Source organism: Solea senegalensis, linkage group LG15, assembly GCF_019176455.1.
Source record: "Solea senegalensis isolate Sse05_10M linkage group LG15, IFAPA_SoseM_1, whole genome shotgun sequence".
NCBI lineage: Eukaryota > Metazoa > Chordata > Actinopteri > Pleuronectiformes > Soleidae > Solea > Solea senegalensis.
In genome coordinates, this window is record NC_058035.1 from 11183871 (window position 1) to 11202744 (window position 18874).

Genomic DNA, 18874 nt, shown 5'->3' on the forward strand with positions numbered 1-18874 from the left:
AACACCTTTTATTTTGAATTTGTTCCTGCATGATAATAAAAAAAGAAGAACAATTTACACTGGTTAGAGAAATGGATTTCACAATTATTCCAGACTCCAGTCTAAAACAGTATTTGCATACGGTTTGTTTAATTAAATCCACGGAGCAACATGTTTGATATATTTACAGTAAATGAACCAAACCAAACCAAACAAAGAGAAATTCTCAAACATGATTCTGTGTTTGTTTAAGGTCTCTGGCACTCTTGTGTTATGTCCTGCAAGACCGTCCCTGTCAGACGTACATGCTAAAACAAACAAGTTAGAATCTGACTTTAGTCTAAGAGGTCAACTAAAGCTCAAAACTCATTAGTATAAAAAACTCAAATGGCTCAGACTCAGACAGCATACAACATTAACAATGTCACCTTGATTCAATGTATTATACATATATATGTGTGTGTAAATAAGAAAAACAAAGGTACTGCAAATCCTCTTTGGAATAACTGGAAAACACAATCCAGTTTACCAACACAGTAAAGGCAACATGAAGAAGAGGATCATGATTAAGGTCAATGACTTTGTTCCAATTTCTTCTCTCACTCATTCATGTTGACTGCAGACGCTGGTTTATACCGCAGACCATATATAAAAAAGTGGACATACTGTAGTGTTCCCGTAGTAATCTAAAGTACCATTTTAAAGCCTCAAGATTTGTGATTTGTTCTGCACCTTTGCTATTTTTGTTTAAATTGAAAGTTCACAGATGTAACTCAAATGTGCCACGCTTTCTCGCATATCATAAAATTACATCATAAAACAAGTGAGAAATAGGCTGATGTTCCCGTATACTTCAATTCATAAAGGGTTATTTTTCCAACCAGCAGAGTCACCCCCTGGTGGCTAAGTGCGACTTGTGTTCTTCCTCGGCTTCACTCTTAAGCTACGTCCAACTCTTATATATGGCCTATGGTTTACACACGTGGTAGGTTCAACCGTGGGATATGTGGTATTAACACAAGGACAGCATTATTAGCAGCAATAGGAAGTCTTGATTTGCCTAGTCTATAGAAATCACACTCCCACATTAAAAGTTGGTAATGAAAAACCCCATCATCAGCCCATCCCCTGTCAGGAAACCTGATCAAACAGACACCATGAAGGCACTGTTGAATGTGGACAACATGGAGAAAACAGTCTTGATGACACACAGTGGCATCCTACAAAATACTGAGGCTGGATGCATCATAATCGCAGAAGAAAGCACGGAAAATGGAAGACTGTGCTTTTCCTCTAAGTGCAGCAAAATGAAACTTCTGCTCGACAACGCAAAATCACGTTCTCTTTGTTGTTCACAGTGTTGTGACCTTGAGTCAGGAGAGAATAAACCGACACATTGTTAACATTGTACCTAGTGCAGTGAGCCAACTCGTGATTAAGATGTAGGAGGCACAGTAATAGTTCCGCGAAGAATCCGGAGACACCAGCTCGGCTATCAGGAGTCATCGCTGGCCCGCTTGCGAGACTGGTCACCTCTGAAAAACAAGGACAGATTGATAACGTTTAAAGTGCATACTCGGTCAGTGTCTGAAACTCATGTCTTGGAAAACTGACCGTGGAAACCCGTTCATGGAGAGCTCCATCTGGAGCTTCTGATCATGAGCAGCATAGTCGGACAGCAGAGACTCCACAGCAGGAGGATTGATCTGAGGAATAAACCCGGAGAAGAGAGCTGGGGCTAACTGGGCCCACTCTGCAAAGAAAAACAAAAATCCATAAAACATGTGCCTTTGCAAACAATGTGACGTTGCTGGAGAAACAAATGTGAATTTTGTTTTCCGTGGTGGAGGTGTAAAGGTTCCATTAGTTTGCAGCTTATAGCAGACGATATACACAACTTCCTGGCAGCCTTACAGATAAGAACATTTATCACTGCTCACCTGGTCGGAGGCTGTAGAGGCCTGTAACTACACTGGCCATCGTAGATGGCTGCACTTTAAAGGGCAAGGAATGAGCTTCAATGAGAAGAGCTAAACAAGAAATAAAACACGTGTTCAAACAGATCAAATATTTAGAAATGCAAGCAAAATAACTATTTTCTTGTTTCAAAGGTAGCAATTCACTCACGCAGCAGCTTATTCACTTGTTTTTCTGCAACATGGTCAGCAAACAGCTTCATCAAATCGTCTTTTAGGTCTCTGTTCAGCTTCGACTCAACGTAGAACTTGTTCTGGGAATATTAGAAATGAAAACATTTTGAATCCTACACAAATGTAGGAATTGTTGAATATAGATATTTATATTTAAAGATCCAGTGTGCAACATTTAAGTGAAGTTATTTTCGTTTGGCAGAGGCTGAAGATAAAATAACAAATCTAAAATCACTTGATTGTATGGACTGTTGCTTTTCATCACTTTTCATCATGAGCTTTTATATTTATATCATGAGCCAGGTCAGCTCTTGTGGACCACCTTGTATTTACAGTATCCCACGATGGACAAACCGAACATCTTTTGAGTTTTGTTACTAACTGACGGCTCCATTGGTTCTCCAACAAAATTGGAAGAAACAGGGTGAGATGAGGGATGTTCAGCTGCAACATGCAACATCACTAATACATGCTTGTAAATACTGTGCCTTTTAAATAAGTATGCTTACCAAGTACATAAACACAGGGACTATACATTGCAGAGAAGTTGTGTACTGTGTGAGTGCAATGTTGAAGTTCTCAATGAAGGTTTCAGGGGGGCTGGCCTAGAAGACAACAATATGCATTATTTGCATTTATAGTTTGCATATGAGCTCCGTATAATGATTTCCTTGTGCTTAGACTGACTCACCTGTAGACGAGTGGAAACACGGAGCAGGTGATTTGTTATTTTTGATGTCAAGTCATTGTAGAGCAGCTCAGAGTGTTGCTGACAAACACACTTGTAGATGTAACTTGGAAAACAGAGTAAAAAATAGGAACTCAGAACTCAGTGATGCACAAGGCAAACCTATGGGTCTGGACTGAAATCACATTATGCGCAAACAGCTGCACAGCTCGGGTCTGTTAATTCTTACCTGTATATCTGTGCATAGGAGACAGAGATGTGGTCTGAGGGATTCTGAATGAGCAGTCGGTCAATTACCTTCTCCAAGTTTGGCCAGTGGTTTTTCTGGTAGTCTTCTACTGCCATAGCATTCAGTACTGGGTGAAAGAAGGAGAGGTGCCACAGATGAAGTGAACCTGATTCTGGTCAAAGACATCAGGCCTGAGAACTACAGTGACCATGTTGAAATCAACATTAATATTCCAATCTTTAAATCTTTGTTTCCTTTTTCTCCTTCACCCTTTTAATCTTCTCAAAATGTATTTTATGGTCTTAAAATGTAAGCAAGTAAGACACCTTCAAGTAAACAGCGTATTCTAATTAACTTAACATTAATAACATTGTGCTCAGAGTAAGCAATAATCTGATTATGACATGGAATATTCTAAGATTAGTCGCACTGTGTAGACATGTTTTGTATGTCCTACTGGACCTTTCACAGAAGTGGACACTATGTAGACAAAAGTGATGACCACATTCACACTAATCTCTGTCTGCAAGTATATAAATGGAATGTTAGCAACCCATGTAAACATCGTAATCTGAATAATGTCATAATCAGAATCAGGTCAATAGCCAGATTACGGGTGCCCAAGTAAACCTAGCATCACTCAGCAGAAACCATGCATGCATGCATAACCATGGGACAATATGAAGATTACCTGTCAGGATTAGCCTGACCAAAATAATTACAATAATTGTACAAAAAACTATATGTACACAATTATGGGAAAATGTCCAAGTGCACACAGCTAAGATCACAGATAAAGAGCAAAGACAAGCTACTAATAATGTGAAAATGTGTTACTCATTTTGATTAACATTTCGAAATGAAGAATCTAATGGTCATTGTAAATTGTGAGTACCTGGAAGGAATTAAAATATTCAGACTCCCACTTCAAAATAAATCACTAGGACTGTAAGTTAGGTGGGCTCCAACAATTTAATGATCAAGTAGTAACTGGTCACATATCATTTTCTGGTTCCATTGCTGTGGACTGAACAGAACATCTGATGATTCTGTTCTTTTGAGGTTTACACAATTTTATGGATGAAAAATGTCATGGGATCGAGTGACTGTACACTGCAGCCCTTCACATGCCAGCATGGTCATATTATGCCAGCATGGTCATATTACTCAGGTGAATCAACTTATTGTGAGTGCTTTTATATTTCCTATCAGGGCTGGGTAATGTGGCCAAAGAAGTTTTCATGATGAAAAAAAAAAGGTTTCAAATCAGTCAATATCAATTATTACATGGGTCTGATAGGAAAAGATTAAATTTAGCTCCTGTGTGAAAGTTTAAGAAACTGGTTAATACTTTTTACACATTCAACAGCACAACTCTCAGACAATTTGTACATTTGAGTTAAAACTTCCACAGCAATTTTGCGTGAAGTGTCAAAATGTGTTTGCACAGAGCATAAACATCATATTGACGTAGAATGAACCTTAGATAAACAGATCATGTAGACTGTGATATTTATTGATACTAAATTATCGCACAAGCCAAAATCGATGCGCGATCATATCGTATATTGTCTCATCTTTGACGGTGAGTGACAGTACTGTATCAGGCCCTGCTGTAAATCAACTTACGGAACTTGGAAGTAGAATCGAGGGAGAATTTTCCCTCGACAGTAGCTGCTGCTGCTGCTGGTGGTGGTAGAGCTGTACAGTCAGTCTCGCTGACTTCACTGCTCTCACTCCCCGAATCCGAGTCCACGAACTTTGTCCCTCCGCTGCTGCTGCTGCTGCCGCCGGGCCGGTGCTTCCCTCGTCGAGCCCCCGGTTCCGCTCCCGATACCGGTGAACAGACCGTTGTTACATCCGACAGTTGGCTGCTGTGATACGTGCGGACTTTCCTGCTGCTGCTGCTGCTGCTGCTACTCGCACAATAGTTGTGGTTGTGGTCGTCTTTTACGTCCAGACTATCGTCTTCCATAGCCTCCATTTTCACAAATGTGCCGAAGCCCGGTCACTCGATGACGCTTAACATTTTAGACACTCTGTGTGGAGAAAAGATAAAGCTACAGGCTGAAACTGTCAAGCGGCTTTGGTGGTGTTCATCACGGTGTTGGTATTGTTGACTGGATTTTTACGACACGTCGTATCAACGGGCATCAGAGGCAAGTGGGAAATGTAGTTCTAAAGACTGGACTACGACGACAGAGCGTATCCGGGCCTTAAAATTGACCGTTAATACACCGACTGTTAACACACGGATTCGTTTAACAACTTGGTTTTAATATGATAATAATGTATGGTTGTAGTGTGGTAATAAGGAGATAATATTGCAGTACAGTTAGAGAGTAATATTACCTTCACACCAAAATGTTTGTGAATCACCATTGATAACTGTCATATTATACATATTAGGGGCGTCGTCCTTCTTCGAGCAATATGATAATCAATACACCAGGGCAAATATTGATAATAATATTGCTTCTGTCAGCCACTCGCCGAGCCTCACTACTTGATGTCTCCGTATGGCGGCGCTGCTTAAATGGATGAGGGAAACGTGGGCGGGAGTTACCTGGCCGAAGAAGAGAGATTTTAAAGTAACGTTAAAAGATGCCCCATCCATGTCCAATATAAAACTTTATGCACTTTGTTTTCCATGTTGTTAGTACATAGAGAAATCCTGCACTTTTAACTTTTTACGGACGGTTTTGTTTGAAACTGAGAATTGGAATTTACACTGCTTCACTGATACAAAATTATTACCATCAATTACTTATTGTACTTGTGTACATGTACACCGTAAAATACAACCTCTACATTTGATGATGCCTCTTAGTACTGTTAAAATCGAACATACTGTAGTTTTCCGTTTTAAAACACACTGGAGAATCTTCCTCGCTCAAGTAATGCTCCTTGAAATGCACTGTAAAATAGACATAGAAACAGGCAGGGTGAGTCAACAGTCACTAGGTGGCGCTGGTGACATGATGTGAAATGGTGTGTGTTCCAAATAACAGGATTGAGCGTTCAGTCATTTTCGTTCTTGCTTTTACTGAGAACCGCAGAAGAAATAACAACTTCAACAATGTAAAAAAGTCTTATTTCCTCGAACCTTGAACAAAACATAACCTTTTAAATGGCATGTAAATTCTGTTGGTGTAGAGGTTTATCCAACACATCGGCTCAAATGTGTCTTTCCTTCTACCAACACATAATCTTTACAGGCAACAGATTCATCTGCATGATTAAGGAAAATGGTTTAAACTTTATAAGAAAAATAACACAGGCAACATAACCGGTTTTAAAAGGAGAAAAAAAGTGCCACACTTCAATGTGAACTCATTGAATAGACTCCTAAGGCTTAACATTACAACTTAATATAACTTTGTACAGACAAAAATCATCTACTCCTTGATGAGTATGTCTCACACCAAAGTATAAAAATAGGAGGCTTGACCATAAAAAGTAGCTGCCACATGTCTGAAGGAACACCTTGTCAATAGTTACATATATTTTCCCCCAAGTTTTAAACGACAGGTCAAACACACAAAGCTTCGAATGACAAAGGAGCGCGGCGATGAAGTGTTCTTTGGTCTAAAATTAAAGAGTACTGTTCCTTTTGTCCGGCATTTGCCTTCATGAACCAGCAGAGCCGAATGTCTTATATTGCAAGTAGACTATGCCTTAAAATAAACCGTCTGAAGATTTCTGTATGTGTCTGAAACCCATAGTAACCACTATTTAGCAGGCAGTAGGCTTACATGTCTCCCAAATAATAACATTAACCAACTCTACAACACATTGAAACATAGTTAACATCAGCCTATGGACTAAGACCGACAAATGATAGCAATTTAGAAATTAAAGCTTGATCTGGAGCTGCATTAGTTTGTATGCCACAGTAAATGCGAGCATCAGCTAAATTTCTGAACTTTTGACAGCAAAATCAAATAATAATAAAAGAATGTCCTGAAGAAAAAAAAAAACAACTACAACATTCTATTTAGTACATAATACACAGTATGAAGTTTCAGACACAATGCATGTGACCAAACAGGCACAGAAAACGAGGAGATAAATCTTAATGCATATTCACACAAAGTCGTCACAGATTTATGAAAAATTACTAGTAGATGTAAAAGTCAAAAATATTTGAAACATATATAAAGACAATTAGTGCTTTGTTGACTATGTACTTAAGATTTAAAGGTGTGTGGTGCTTTGAGTCGTTTCAGAAGTATTGTCTGTGTGCGCACTTGATGTGGTCTCACTGGCTACAGTGTGTTGAGTTGTGTCTCCGAGGCAAGTCTCTACATTCCCTGTGAGCACGTCGTCTTCCTCGGGCTCACTGTCATCTTCCACCCCGTCTGAACTGCATTCAGACTCCTCGCTGTCACTGCCACATGAACTTGACGTCTCATCTTCAGAGTCAGAGTAAACCTCAGCCCCATGGAAGATATAGTGATTTGGTGCTTGGAACAGGTACTGGCTTGCTGTGGGGAACAATATGAAGAATTTACTGATCTGATCAATATTTAACAGAAGGTCAATCAAAAATCTAATCACTGTCTTTGGCATTTTTATGTTTTGTACTTTTCACATATATATGAATGCTCTATGAAGAAAAAAGGAATACCATGAGAAATAGGTTAACACTCACTTTCACAAACATGACAATAATACTTCTCTCTAGGGCTGTTGCAGTTATTAAATTTTCACCGTGATTAATCAATGACGCTTAACGTCGCAGTGTGTGGTATCACGCCCACAACACACACACACAGCTACAGAGTCTTCCTTGTTCAGGGTCACAAGTCCTTTTTTTACTCCCTTTGTCCTCACTTGCCAATATGTTTTTATCAATTTCACATTTGACATATGTGTAACACAGTGAGTTAGCAAGGGTGTTGCTAAAAAGCAATGAGGGCTGTGGTGAATTAAACAAAATTGGTGTGTGTGCTTCAGATTGATAGTTGAAGTAGTTCAAATAGTTACATTGTAGAGAGCATAACTAGACACAGCACAGCACCAGTGAAAGAGGACATGTTAACACATTGTTGTAGCACATCAGCTCATCACTGTTGCTCTCAAAGCGTCAAAGCACTCGTTTTGCAACTGGCGCAGTGGCCCGTTTCTGTCTGAACCTTACCCCCAAGGCGTTTGCTAATTGGACTCGTGTTGATTCGACTAATCCAACATCGTCTACGGAACTCAACGCTGGAAGTTTGGTTCTTTACATCGACGGTATCATCTTTTGGCACATCTTCTGCTGGTAATGCTGAAGGCTCAGGCGTCTCATCACTGGGACATCGAGCATTTGGACAAGGCTCTGGAGGTGTAACATTATTACCAGCGGTCTCTGGGACATTTGGAATTTCTGTCTCCTCTGAAGTCTTAATTATTGAGTCTGATCTGTACTGCTTCTGCTCCTCCTGAGCTGCATCGCTTGAAGCAGACAAGGCCTCACTTGGTGGAAGTTCAGGTAACCTAGGGGGTTTCTCCGTGATCTCATTGAGTCTTACAGTGTTGTAGCAGAGCTGCTCAAAGTCTCCACTCAAACGATGACAGAGCTCGTTGATAATGACATCACAGTCCCCAAGTAACTCCACATCAAAGTTGAGGTGCGGCAGCTGCTCCCTATTGATCAAGACCTGAGGCACTTCATGAGGAATGGAGTCTGGGTGGGGAAAGAGACAAACAGTCATGCGATGTTTTTGCATGCATCTCACAGAAAGCAGAAATCCATTAATCTGAAAATTAACAACATACTTGGGATGAGGGCAACTGGTCGCACTTTAAGAGAAGAGCCAATGACAATCAAGAGGTCCACTTCATCTTTATCCTGCTTCATGGCTCTGTGGAACATTTCTGGAAGATTCTCTCCAAAGAAGACAATGTCGGGTTTCATGATTGCCAGGGGAATATCTGGACACTGTGGACAATGAGGGACAACCTGCAAAAGGAATGTAATACCAAATTCTTACTGCTTTCAGAATATGAATGCTACTGCAACTAGTTACAAAATAAACAAAAATAATCATAATGTAATAAACACATTTCCGTCCTAACCCCCGTTGATTTCTTGTTATTTAATAGATATAAAAAGGTTTTATCCTGGATCAGTTTGTGGTGAATAAATACCTGGTTGAAGACATCTTCTCGAATAGCCTCACAGTCCACTTTATTTTTACAGACAAGACAGGATGCAGTGGCAAACGACCCTGAAATAACAGATTTATCAGTGGACATTCAAGATTGGCATGGACAGAAATGTGAAGAAAACAAGCAGCACCACTGACTGGCTGTATTACTTACCATGACACTGGATAATCCGTTGAACTCCAGCCACTTGTTCTAATGTATCAATGTTTTGCGTGTAATTGCGTAGAAGCTTCCCTTGCTTATCCAGCATAGATATGAATTTATGACAGGGTGAGGGCTGGAACTGACCAGGGTAAATCTCCTGTAACAAAGAAGGAGCTTTTAGCACTTCGACATAACAACAAAGATGTTTTCACTGTAGTGCAGCATACATTACAAAAGAGTGAGACTTTTTTTTTACATGACTATGTTAATACATTACATTCTCTGTAGCACCTTGCAAATATTGACATATGCATGTTTAATTTTGAATAATTCACTTTTAAAAGCCTCATGATCGTATTAAATCAGATACCTACATTTCAGTTGCTGGGGGTCATATCATCAATGTATTGTATTCAACTTTATACATGCACAAAAGTTAAGTGGACACAATGAGCAAACCTTAGCAAACTTGAAAAAGGGTCTTGGGTCCCGTCTGAAATATTCAATGTCAAACATAGATTGGGGGTCTGGAAGATCAGGAAAATCTACAGCAAGCCGTGCATAAATTCCATCTCTGGAGCGAAAGTCTGGTATTCCACATGAGACTGACACCTACACAGAAAGCATACAAGCATTCTGATTTAGTAGCAGGAACACGGGCATGGAATGTGAAATAATGGAATAACTGGAAAATATTGTACATGCGTACCCCAGCACCAGTAAGTACCAGGATCCTTTTACTCTCATGGAGGAGCCTGACCACATCTTCCAACGTGTTAATGTCCTTCCGTTTCTTTCTTTTTGGAGGCTCTGAGATGTTGATGATGATTTGCCACAAAGTCATATCATCTAAATCTGGTGGGAGCACGGTCTCGGGCAGCAAGTCTCTCAAGATGGTCCTTGGATCAGTCTCTCTGATGTGCTGCTGGATGAAACTGTATGAACCTGGTCAAGAATACAACAACTCAGCATTACTTATTTACCCAAATTGCATACAAACCACTAACCAGCAATTATACACCAATGAGCCATATCATTAAAACCGGTTTTAATCTTTTGGCTGTATAAACCAGCATAATAATATTAATTACACATTTGTTCGAATGCTAAGTTTATTCTTGCAAAAGTATGTATTATATAGGGATCATAAATCTCACATTTAATCTCGCAATTAATGCACTTAAACAATCAGCCAAATCCTCTATGACACCTTAAGTAGACTTAAACGAACACTTCTTATCTCTAAATTTTGTCAGGTTGCTTGCAATATTTAGTGTTCTGTCTTGTGTCCTTATGTCTTTTTAACCCCCTTGAGGAATAATAAAGGCCTGAAATGAAGTGACGCTTTTACAGATTTATTCAATTACCTATTCGTGGTTGAGGAGTCCAGTCGCTGGAGCTTGCATGTGAGGATCTGTCATCGTCCTCGTTGATGTGTTCTGGTGTGACAGCCAGACCGTTGGAGGTGAGATAATCATTTTCATGAACATCGAAGTCTAAAATAAAAAGAGAGATTAGTGGCGAACATATATATACTTCCACTTTCCAGGACAGCAACCTCAATGAACATGCTTGGGAATAAACGGGTACTACATGATAATACAAGTTATTACAGAAGTTTGAAGACGAAACTGATCAAGTTAAATCGTCAATTTCTCTTTTCAGGGTTGAGTCAGAAAAGTCAAGTAAATCACTGTGCGAAGTTCACGCCTCTGAGTATCAATCACACGCTCACTGTCATAAGTTAAGCTAACCGAAGCTTAACTTATCTTCTGTTTATCGTTACGCTAACTCGCCGGTTAAAGTTGGTAAAACACGCACCGTCGCGTGGTTAAAAAAGCTGTATAAAATGATCCTGGTTGCTTTCATACCAGTAGCCTCTTCATTTGTCCCCAGCAGAGCGTTGTCGTCCAGTTTCACAAGTGGTTTGTGCGGCGCAGAGAGCAGCGGTCCCAGTCCATTGTTGTCTCCGCCTAGCGCTGCTGGGGCCTGCTCTACCGCCATCACCGGCTTCGCTTCCTTCTCCAGTGGCGGCGCACAATCAACCGCCAACTCCCAGCTCTCCGCGTTCGCGGAGACGCACAAAAAATGACCCCCTTCGCCGACTTTGACACCGTAATTTGACCCCGGTGTGATTTTGGACCGTTTCGCGGCAGGGCCGTCCATTTCGAGCGCGCCCACCAGGCCAGTCCCGAGACTGTTCTCCTCGTCCGCCATCTTCAGCCCGCAGAGCCGCCGCTGCCGAGCAGATTCTTCCTCGCGGACAGCTGGCTCATTTGCATAACGCACGTGATTTGTTCTCCACAGTAGTGACGTATGAAACGTCCCCTGGCACGTCGATGACGTATGTCGATGACGTACCACCATAACAAAATGATGCTGCCTTCGAACACCGTCTGGAGAATTTATAAAGCAAAGTTAAAGCTTGTGAATGGAGACACATATGTGAGTTAAACGCAGACTTTTGGTGTTAACCTTATATTCGTATCAATTAACATACTTTACTTTTTTTTACTTTCAACGTACAATGTGAAACTCCAACTGAAACTCGCTTTCATGCTGTCTTTCGTTCGTTGTACCACATTTGCCACCTATCGTGAACAATGATTACAGCATTCATTTATTCTTGTATAAAAAAACATTCTGTTTTCAAAGCGTTTATTGTTAACCTTGATACTGTTTCATGCAGAACGAGTGGTCGAAATTTGACGGTGAGCGGATTTTTTTTTAGACTTTGACCTTTTTTTTATCTAGACACGTGAATGCAGCACACGTCGTGAAGTGAAAAAGACTGAACAGTTTTCTCTCAGCCGCTCGAGGAAGAATCCCTTTGGTTCTGTGAACAGTTTTGCAGTCCGTTATATAACATTAGCCGGCACTTACATATTATTGTCCCTGAGTGATCTGGGTGTACCTGGGTGATCACATTGGTGAACCAAACGCCGTGATTCAGTGAAGCAAAACAAGCAACAAGTGCCTGCTGTTGTAACTAAACTCCACCAAGCGGATGGATGCTGTTATGAAATGCAAACCAGAGGACTTGGAGGATTACTACGGGTTATTGGGCTGCGATGAACTGTCGTCGGTAAGTTCTGTCCAGTGGGTTCAGGCTCAGACAGTGACGTTTATACAGATCTAGAAATTAAAACATACACCAGGGTTTAGTCTGAACCAGCAGAGAGACCTGTTTGTGCTCCGGCCACTGACACTGTGTATATAATGAGTCAGGATCATTACAGTTATTGGTTGAGTTTAGAGATCACATGCGGATTATTAATGTTAGGTTAGTGATAACGCTTTGAATGAATGGGATGTCAATGCTAATCTAACAGTGTAAAATTAGCAACACGACCATATCGTGACATACGAATAGAAAGGTAATAAAAGGTTAAAAAAAGATGACAAAATAGGGATGGGACAATATGCAACAATTGTGATGAATTTCCATGATCAGGATAATCGTGAATGTATATAAATCATTAATGAATCATTAACATTCCACATGAGTGACTTGAACATGATGTACTGCTCACCATCATAGTTCAAGTGATATTTTTGTAACATTACGACATTCTGCAACAAATAAGGTCAATTTTATATTTAATTATTTCTAATTGGTCCTTTTCCTTGTGTAAAAAGGTGACAAAGTATTGGTTTTGTAGCATTTTTGCCACATTAAAACTTGTTTTAAAAGATATATACAGTGTATTTATTTTTTTATTTAATAATTTTTCATGCAGACTGAACAGATTATCAATGAATACAAGATCCGGGCCTTGATGTGCCACCCAGACAAACACCTAGACAACCCAAGAGCAGGTATTTTTGTGGTATATTCCATTGTAACACAACTGTGTGTATTAATGATGACATGATATTTACAATTGATTGGTGCACAAATTATCGATTCATTCTGTAAGCGTATTATCTGAAAATCCTGCTGTTTTGTCTCTTGCGGTGACAGTGGCAGAATTCCAGAAACTGCAAGAAGCCAAAGAGGTTTTATGTAATGAAAACAAAAGGAAAAATTATGACTTGTGGAAAAGAAGTGGTGTCACCATTCCTTTCCAGGACTGGCAAGCCATGAAAGACTCTGTAAAAACTGTAAGTAGTGTATTTTTTTTTTGGTACCAGCAATGTATTTATTATTTTTCTTTTAATACTTGGTCACCTGTTTGCAGTCATTGCACTGGGCTGTGAGAAATAAGAAGGAACCAATGCTGGAGGCCTCAAAGACAGAAGACCCAGCCACTTCCCAAGCAGAGGACCTTCAGAGTGAAAAGATTGAACCAGGGATCTCTTCATGTGATGCTATGCCATCATCAAGTAAGTATTAATATGATTTGATCAGACATCAAAGCACTGCAGTGGACAAAGCAATACTGAAAGGTCATTACATGGATAACATGGATTTCAGCAGTCTTCATTTTTTGTATATCTTTATATCTTCACCTGCTGCAGAACCAGAGTTCGTCTAAAGTGTGATTTTAAAAAAGAATATGTCAATGGTTAATTAATCAAATCGGCATGTCATTTTTTTCAGATTATATTATTTTATAACATGGCTCACACATTATATTATGTAAAAACTAACTGACCTGGTATCATTGGTGTCTAGGTGACCACTGCCACCTGCGTTTCCGCTGGGCTGCTGATTCTCCATCCAGTCTACTGCAGAAGTTCAGAAATTATGAAATCTAAATCATCCATCAGGAATTCAGATTTGTTTATGTTTGTGTTTTTTGCCTTGTTGTTAACTGTGAGTATAGTCTCTCTGTAATGCCCATAAATGTCCTGTTAGAAACTGCAAACTTGTGTCTGCTCACTTGGAGAATGCTTTGTCTAACAAAAAACAAACAAGTATGTGAATAATGTATGTGTTACCATTTGTCCTACTCTGTCAAGTATGCTCTTGTACAGTGGAGATATGGTTATGCCTGATATTGAAGTACCTCTAATGCTAATGTGTATTGTTGTGTTGTAGACAAATTCATTGTGTCAGGATATAATTACCTTGGGTGTATGGTGTAGTAGTAGCTTCATGGACATGGTGTTACATGTCCAGGTTTACATGTCCAGGTTGGCTCCTGTTGTGCATGACCTCTATCTCTGTAACATTACTCTGTCTTTGTTTGGGTGGGACTAGGTCTTATCAGAAGTACCTCAAACCAATACAGAAAGTACTTCATGAGGGAAATGCACCTGGGTTACTTTGTCAAGTAATGTGGTAATGTGATGTGGATGTAATCATTGATGCAGATATGCTTTAAATTATTTTATTTTTATAATGGGACAGTATTAATGAAAATGTAAATGTACAATTGTAGCTAAAGCTAATTTCCATCTTCAATCCCTTGGCAGGCCAATGCCAGCCACATAACACAACACTAACAGTAAGATTAAGGTGCAGAATAAAAAGACACAATGGATGGTGTCATTAATAGGTGACCAAAATGGAACAGTCCATTACCTTGAATAGAAAAACATATCTCTATTCTCATATATATTCAATATAATATATATATTGCTGTCATTGTTTTTTTTAGATATTTGAATGCACAAGTATCACATGGTGTATCTTTAACTGGCTAACAGACATGTTTTCAGTGAGTGTAAGTGTCAGCAGCTCATAAAACTGCACTTAAAAACATCTGAACTATCTTTTTAAAAGTGGGCATCAGCATGTCTCTGTAGACAGAAGCAGACAAAAACATGAGCTTTTGTGCATTCAAATGCTGACAGTAAATGTAAACTGTTAGGTTGTTACATAAACTTCACCACTAGATGTCACCAACCCTTCTATTGACGTCATCTTAGTAGAGGATAAAAGCCCAGTGAGAACAGTACAACATCGCCGGGTGCGGTGGCGCGCGCCTGTAATCCAAGTTACTGGGAGGCTAAGTCTGGCGGATCGTTTGAGCTCAGGAGTTCTGAGCTGCTGCGGACTATGTCGATCGGGTGTCCGCACTAAGTTCGGTATCGATATGGTGCTCCAGGGGGAGCCCGGGACCACCAGGTCGTCTAAGGAGGGGTGCACCGGCCCAGGTCGGAAACGGAGCAGGCCAAAGCCCCCGTGCCGCTCAGTAGTGGGATCGCGCCCGTGAATAGACGCTGTAGTGCAGCCTGAGTAATACAGCGAGACCCAGTCTTTTTATCAACTATTTTTTGAAGTAAATAACGAAACAGGTTGTCTTTATGTGAAATGACAGCCTCGCCGTTGTTCCTTTGACTTCATGTTTACATGTAAGCACCCAAAAAGAATAGATATTTGTTGGTCTGACACTGCCTCCTGTTGGAGGACAGGAGCAATGACATCAGCTAAAACAGTCAGTGGAGACAGAATGACATTTAAGCAGGATTTTCATTAATGAACAAACCTTTTTTTTAATGTGCAGCTGATCAAGTTTTAGAATATCAAGTATTCTAAAATAAATAACCTGGACACAACATTGTGATTATACAGTAAGGAATATGTTTGTCTAATATTTCTGATATATCTGATTTCTGTCTCCACAGTGGCCTGTGCTGTTTTTCTTCTTTTGCATGGAAAACTTCTGCTTAAGAACTGCGTATGAAAGATATGCGTGCAAACAAACATACTGTATAAAATTATTATTCTCCTTACAAACACCAGTCAGACCTGACATAATAAAAACAAGTTTACACGTGACAAAAACAGTCATATAAATAAGGAAGCTACAGCAGGCAATAAGGGATGAATAAGCCACTGTTTCTCTTCTCTGGCGACAAACATAAAGGTTGTATACTCTGTAATTACCAATAAAACCCTTCTAAATGTGACACACTGGCGGCGTCTGCTAAATGACATGTAATAATGTAATAACACTGGATATTTAAAGTCTTTAATAAAACGGACAAATTAACTATGAAACAATCTTAACCGAGGTTTCACTCTTCACTCAACTTCAATTTTCAAGTTCGGAACAGACTTATTTATAAGCTCCTCGTGAATTACTACTGAAACTTCCCACCTGTCGCCGCGTGCGTCTCACTTTGATTGGTCAGCTGCAGCCGCGTCTCCTCTGTGATTAGTCCAAGCGCCTGTCACTCACACGGGTGTGCGGGTTATTTCAGTCCGCCTCGAGGCGGCTGTATCATCATAATCTGAAAGTGAGAGTAAAAGCAACAGCAGCAGTAACAGTAGCGGCAGAATCATGGCGGGACGCGCACTTCTTCTCCGAGCCTGTGCGGCAGCGACGCTGCAGAGCAGCAGGACTGCGGTGGCGAGACCGCTCCAGCGAGCCATGGCCTCCGGGGGTGAGAGTGACATACGGTCATAGGTCACACATACACTGAGGGGCCTTAAGTGACCCCACCGAGGGACTTACTTATTTACTGCGATGTTTGACCGCTTTTTTTCATACACAACGCATGAAATGTGACTAAAATAAAACGTGTCCTTATCCAAAGTTTAAGTATAATATGTGCAATTTATTATGTGTGCTATTACAGTGTCCTTACGTGTATTTTTATATAGTGTTGTGACATGGATATTGAAACAAACTCATTAATAAGTGAGTGAAACAAACAATAATGAAGGTCATGAGGACTTTGAGCCTCACACAGGCCTGTGATTGACCCTCCTTTCTTGGCATGAGCCAGTCTGCTGGTTTTATGCCAGTATCCTGTTAGAGGAGTATCATAACTGAGGAGGCGTCCACTGCTGACGTGCAGTTTGACTGGCACTCAAACACACCCAACTGTGTTAAAGTAATACTGTTTTTCAATAGTCGCTTAAACACTAGTTAGAACCTTGACGTCAAATTTCAAAACAAAATACACTTCTTTTTTTTTTTTTTTACAATTTCTTGGAAACCAAATATCATTTGTTTATTACAGATGGTTTCTTTGCCCTTGGGTTGCTTTCCCTTGCAGATAAGAAGCTGTGGCCATGACACAGTAATCCTTTATTTTAATAAGGCAGGAGACACTGCTGTTTTTTTGTAGTAGTGTTTAGGCCTGCAACTAACTATTATTTTCATAATTTTAATTATTATTTTTTCAGGTATTTTCCTAATTAGGCATGGGACGATTTCCCACCAAGAGTATCCTGACCAAAATATATATATAGTTACTCACATGAAATATTGTTTATCTCATTCACGATTCTCACGATAATAGAAATTCACAAATATCTTTGTGGTAAGTGCTTTTTTATCACGATGAGCGATAATATATTGTCCCATCACTATTTTCAATTAATCAATTACTTGTTTGGGCCATAAAATGTCAGAAGATCCACATTCTTCTGTTTTATGACCATTAAAAACAAAATGCAATACATAAATGTAAGAAACAACTTATCTTTAAGTTCTCATCCTTGCATTTGAGTCTAGTAGTTCATATAGGATGGTATCTTTTGGTTCATTGAGTGTGGGTGATCTAACAGATTCATGATTCTGCAAATGTAAAGTTTGTTTAAAAAAAAAGTCAAATGACAACCTGTTACAAGTGCAGACCATTTTTAGTGTTGTGTTGTGAAATTTTGGCAAGAAAGTTGTGACACTAGTGCCAACACAATTGTAAGAGTGTCATAGAAAAAATAGTAAATTTAATGGAAACACCTACTATGTTGATTTTTTCCAGGAATACCAACAGATGAGGAACAGGCCACTGGGTTGGAACGACGCATCCTGCAGGGCTTCAAACAAGGACAAGTAGGTCACCAGTCTACTGTCGTTTTGTATTTTAGGCGTTTTCCTGTGATGATTATTCTGACCTAATTCCCGATATTATTGCGTAATTACATGTTGTCATGTCACAAAAACATGTTATTAACAATACTTTATCAAAAGGTATATTAAGTGTAATGTATTTTCAAAAATGACATTCACAGGATCCGTACAGCATACTGAAGCCAGAGTACCATCCTGGCACCAAGGAAAGCCCTCAGCTTGTGCCATGCACTATAGACAAGAGGCTGGTGGGCTGCATCTGTAAGTAATAAGCACATTGAACACAGGTCATTTCATCGTGTGCATTACAAATCAGGTGATGCTTGTAATTCACTTTCTGCAGGTGAGGAAGACAACACTGCTATTGTGTGGTTCTGGGTTCATGAAGGAACTACCCAGCGCTGTCCTTCCTGTGGAACCCACTATAAGCTGGTCCATCATGACCTGCCTCATTAAAACTAACCTTTCTGCCATATATGCCTTCGTTATGGCCTTATACTGCATTGTGTAACTTTTGTCATTAAAATGTGAACCTGTACTGAAGTGACTGGCTAGAAATCTGTTGGCATTTTAGAGATCAACTTTCATGACGCTTTCACAAGGGACAAACAAGAATATTAAAGCTAAAGTGTGTGTAGAGATAGTACAATTATCGGTATGTCATACATTCATGGCGGAAATTGTATTTGCATTCAGTAGTGCAGTACATTTTCCTACCTGTTCATATCCATCCATCTTCTACCGCTTTATCCTACACATGAGGGTCGGGGTACACCCTGGTGTTGCCTTAAATGATCAAACATAACATACTCCAGAGGAAAGTAGAAACAAC

The 18874-nt window shown here is 39.8% G+C and overlaps 4 protein-coding genes across 5 annotated transcripts; 2 read left to right on the forward strand and 2 right to left on the reverse strand.

Annotated features, from left to right (window-relative positions):
- Positions 1-107: 107 nt before the first annotated feature.
- On the reverse strand, positions 108-5192 carry cacul1 (CDK2 associated cullin domain 1). Of its 2 annotated transcripts, XM_044046613.1 has the most exons (9): positions 4676-5192; positions 3047-3173; positions 2821-2923; positions 2639-2734; positions 2452-2538; positions 2107-2209; positions 1920-2009; positions 1594-1732; positions 108-1514 (listed from the first exon to the last, which is right to left on the reverse strand). In XM_044046613.1, exons 1-9 carry the CDS (start codon positions 5028-5030, stop codon positions 1475-1477), a joined length of 1140 nt encoding a protein of 379 aa, XP_043902548.1. In that variant the 5' UTR covers positions 5031-5192; the 3' UTR covers positions 108-1474. The 2 variants fall into 2 exon arrangements, with proteins under 2 accessions (XP_043902548.1, XP_043902550.1); XM_044046615.1 differs by lacking the exon at positions 2452-2538 and having other exon boundaries at positions 4676-5190.
- Positions 5193-6071: 879 nt separating this feature from the next.
- On the reverse strand, positions 6072-11804 carry sirt1 (sirtuin 1). The gene is made up of 9 exons (XM_044045934.1): positions 11218-11804; positions 10714-10842; positions 10056-10291; positions 9806-9958; positions 9356-9503; positions 9182-9261; positions 8810-8993; positions 8190-8717; positions 6072-7533 (listed from the first exon to the last, which is right to left on the reverse strand). Exons 1-9 carry the CDS (start codon positions 11711-11713, stop codon positions 7244-7246), a joined length of 2244 nt encoding a protein of 747 aa, XP_043901869.1. The 5' UTR covers positions 11714-11804; the 3' UTR covers positions 6072-7243.
- Positions 11805-12101: 297 nt separating this feature from the next.
- On the forward strand, positions 12102-15497 carry dnajc12 (DnaJ (Hsp40) homolog, subfamily C, member 12). The gene is made up of 5 exons (XM_044045936.1): positions 12102-12431; positions 13087-13165; positions 13311-13450; positions 13528-13672; positions 13965-15497. The coding sequence occupies exons 1-5, from the start codon at positions 12354-12356 to the stop codon at positions 14045-14047; spliced, it is 525 nt and encodes a 174-aa protein (XP_043901871.1). The 5' UTR covers positions 12102-12353; the 3' UTR covers positions 14048-15497.
- A 943-nt stretch (positions 15498-16440) lies between these two features.
- LOC122781868 (cytochrome c oxidase subunit 5B, mitochondrial) lies at positions 16441-18580 on the forward strand. The gene is made up of 4 exons (XM_044045937.1): positions 16441-16624; positions 17954-18024; positions 18204-18303; positions 18386-18580. The coding sequence occupies exons 1-4, from the start codon at positions 16522-16524 to the stop codon at positions 18496-18498; spliced, it is 387 nt and encodes a 128-aa protein (XP_043901872.1). The 5' UTR covers positions 16441-16521; the 3' UTR covers positions 18499-18580.
- The last annotated feature ends 294 nt before the right edge of the window (positions 18581-18874 follow it).

Coding starts and splice junctions, on each gene's coding strand:
- dnajc12 (XM_044045936.1), top strand. CDS start 12,354: ATGGATGCTGTTATGAAATGCAAACCAGAGGACTTGGAGGATTACTAC. Junction 12,432..13,086: donor GCTGCGATGAACTGTCGTCG/GTAAGTTCTGTC, acceptor TTTTTCATGCAG/ACTGAACAGATTATCAATGA. Junction 13,673..13,964: donor TGATGCTATGCCATCATCAA/GTAAGTATTAAT, acceptor ATTGGTGTCTAG/GTGACCACTGCCACCTGCGT.
- sirt1 (XM_044045934.1), bottom strand. CDS start 11,713: ATGGTGGTACGTCATCGACATACGTCATCGACGTGCCAGGGGACGTTT. Junction 8,994..9,181: donor GAGAAGATGTCTTCAACCAG/GTATTTATTCAC, acceptor TTCCTTTTGCAG/GTTGTCCCTCATTGTCCACA. Junction 7,534..8,189: donor AATTAGCAAACGCCTTGGGG/GTAAGGTTCAGA, acceptor TGTTCCCCACAG/CAAGCCAGTACCTGTTCCAA.
- LOC122781868 (XM_044045937.1), top strand. CDS start 16,522: ATGGCGGGACGCGCACTTCTTCTCCGAGCCTGTGCGGCAGCGACGCTG. Junction 16,625..17,953: donor GCGAGCCATGGCCTCCGGGG/GTGAGAGTGACA, acceptor GATTTTTTCCAG/GAATACCAACAGATGAGGAA. Junction 18,304..18,385: donor GAGGCTGGTGGGCTGCATCT/GTAAGTAATAAG, acceptor CACTTTCTGCAG/GTGAGGAAGACAACACTGCT.
- cacul1 (XM_044046613.1), bottom strand. CDS start 5,030: ATGGAGGCTATGGAAGACGATAGTCTGGACGTAAAAGACGACCACAAC. Junction 3,174..4,675: donor CGATTCTACTTCCAAGTTCC/GTAAGTTGATTT, acceptor TCTTTCACCCAG/TACTGAATGCTATGGCAGTA. Junction 1,515..1,593: donor TCCATGAACGGGTTTCCACG/GTCAGTTTTCCA, acceptor CTTGTTTTTCAG/AGGTGACCAGTCTCGCAAGC.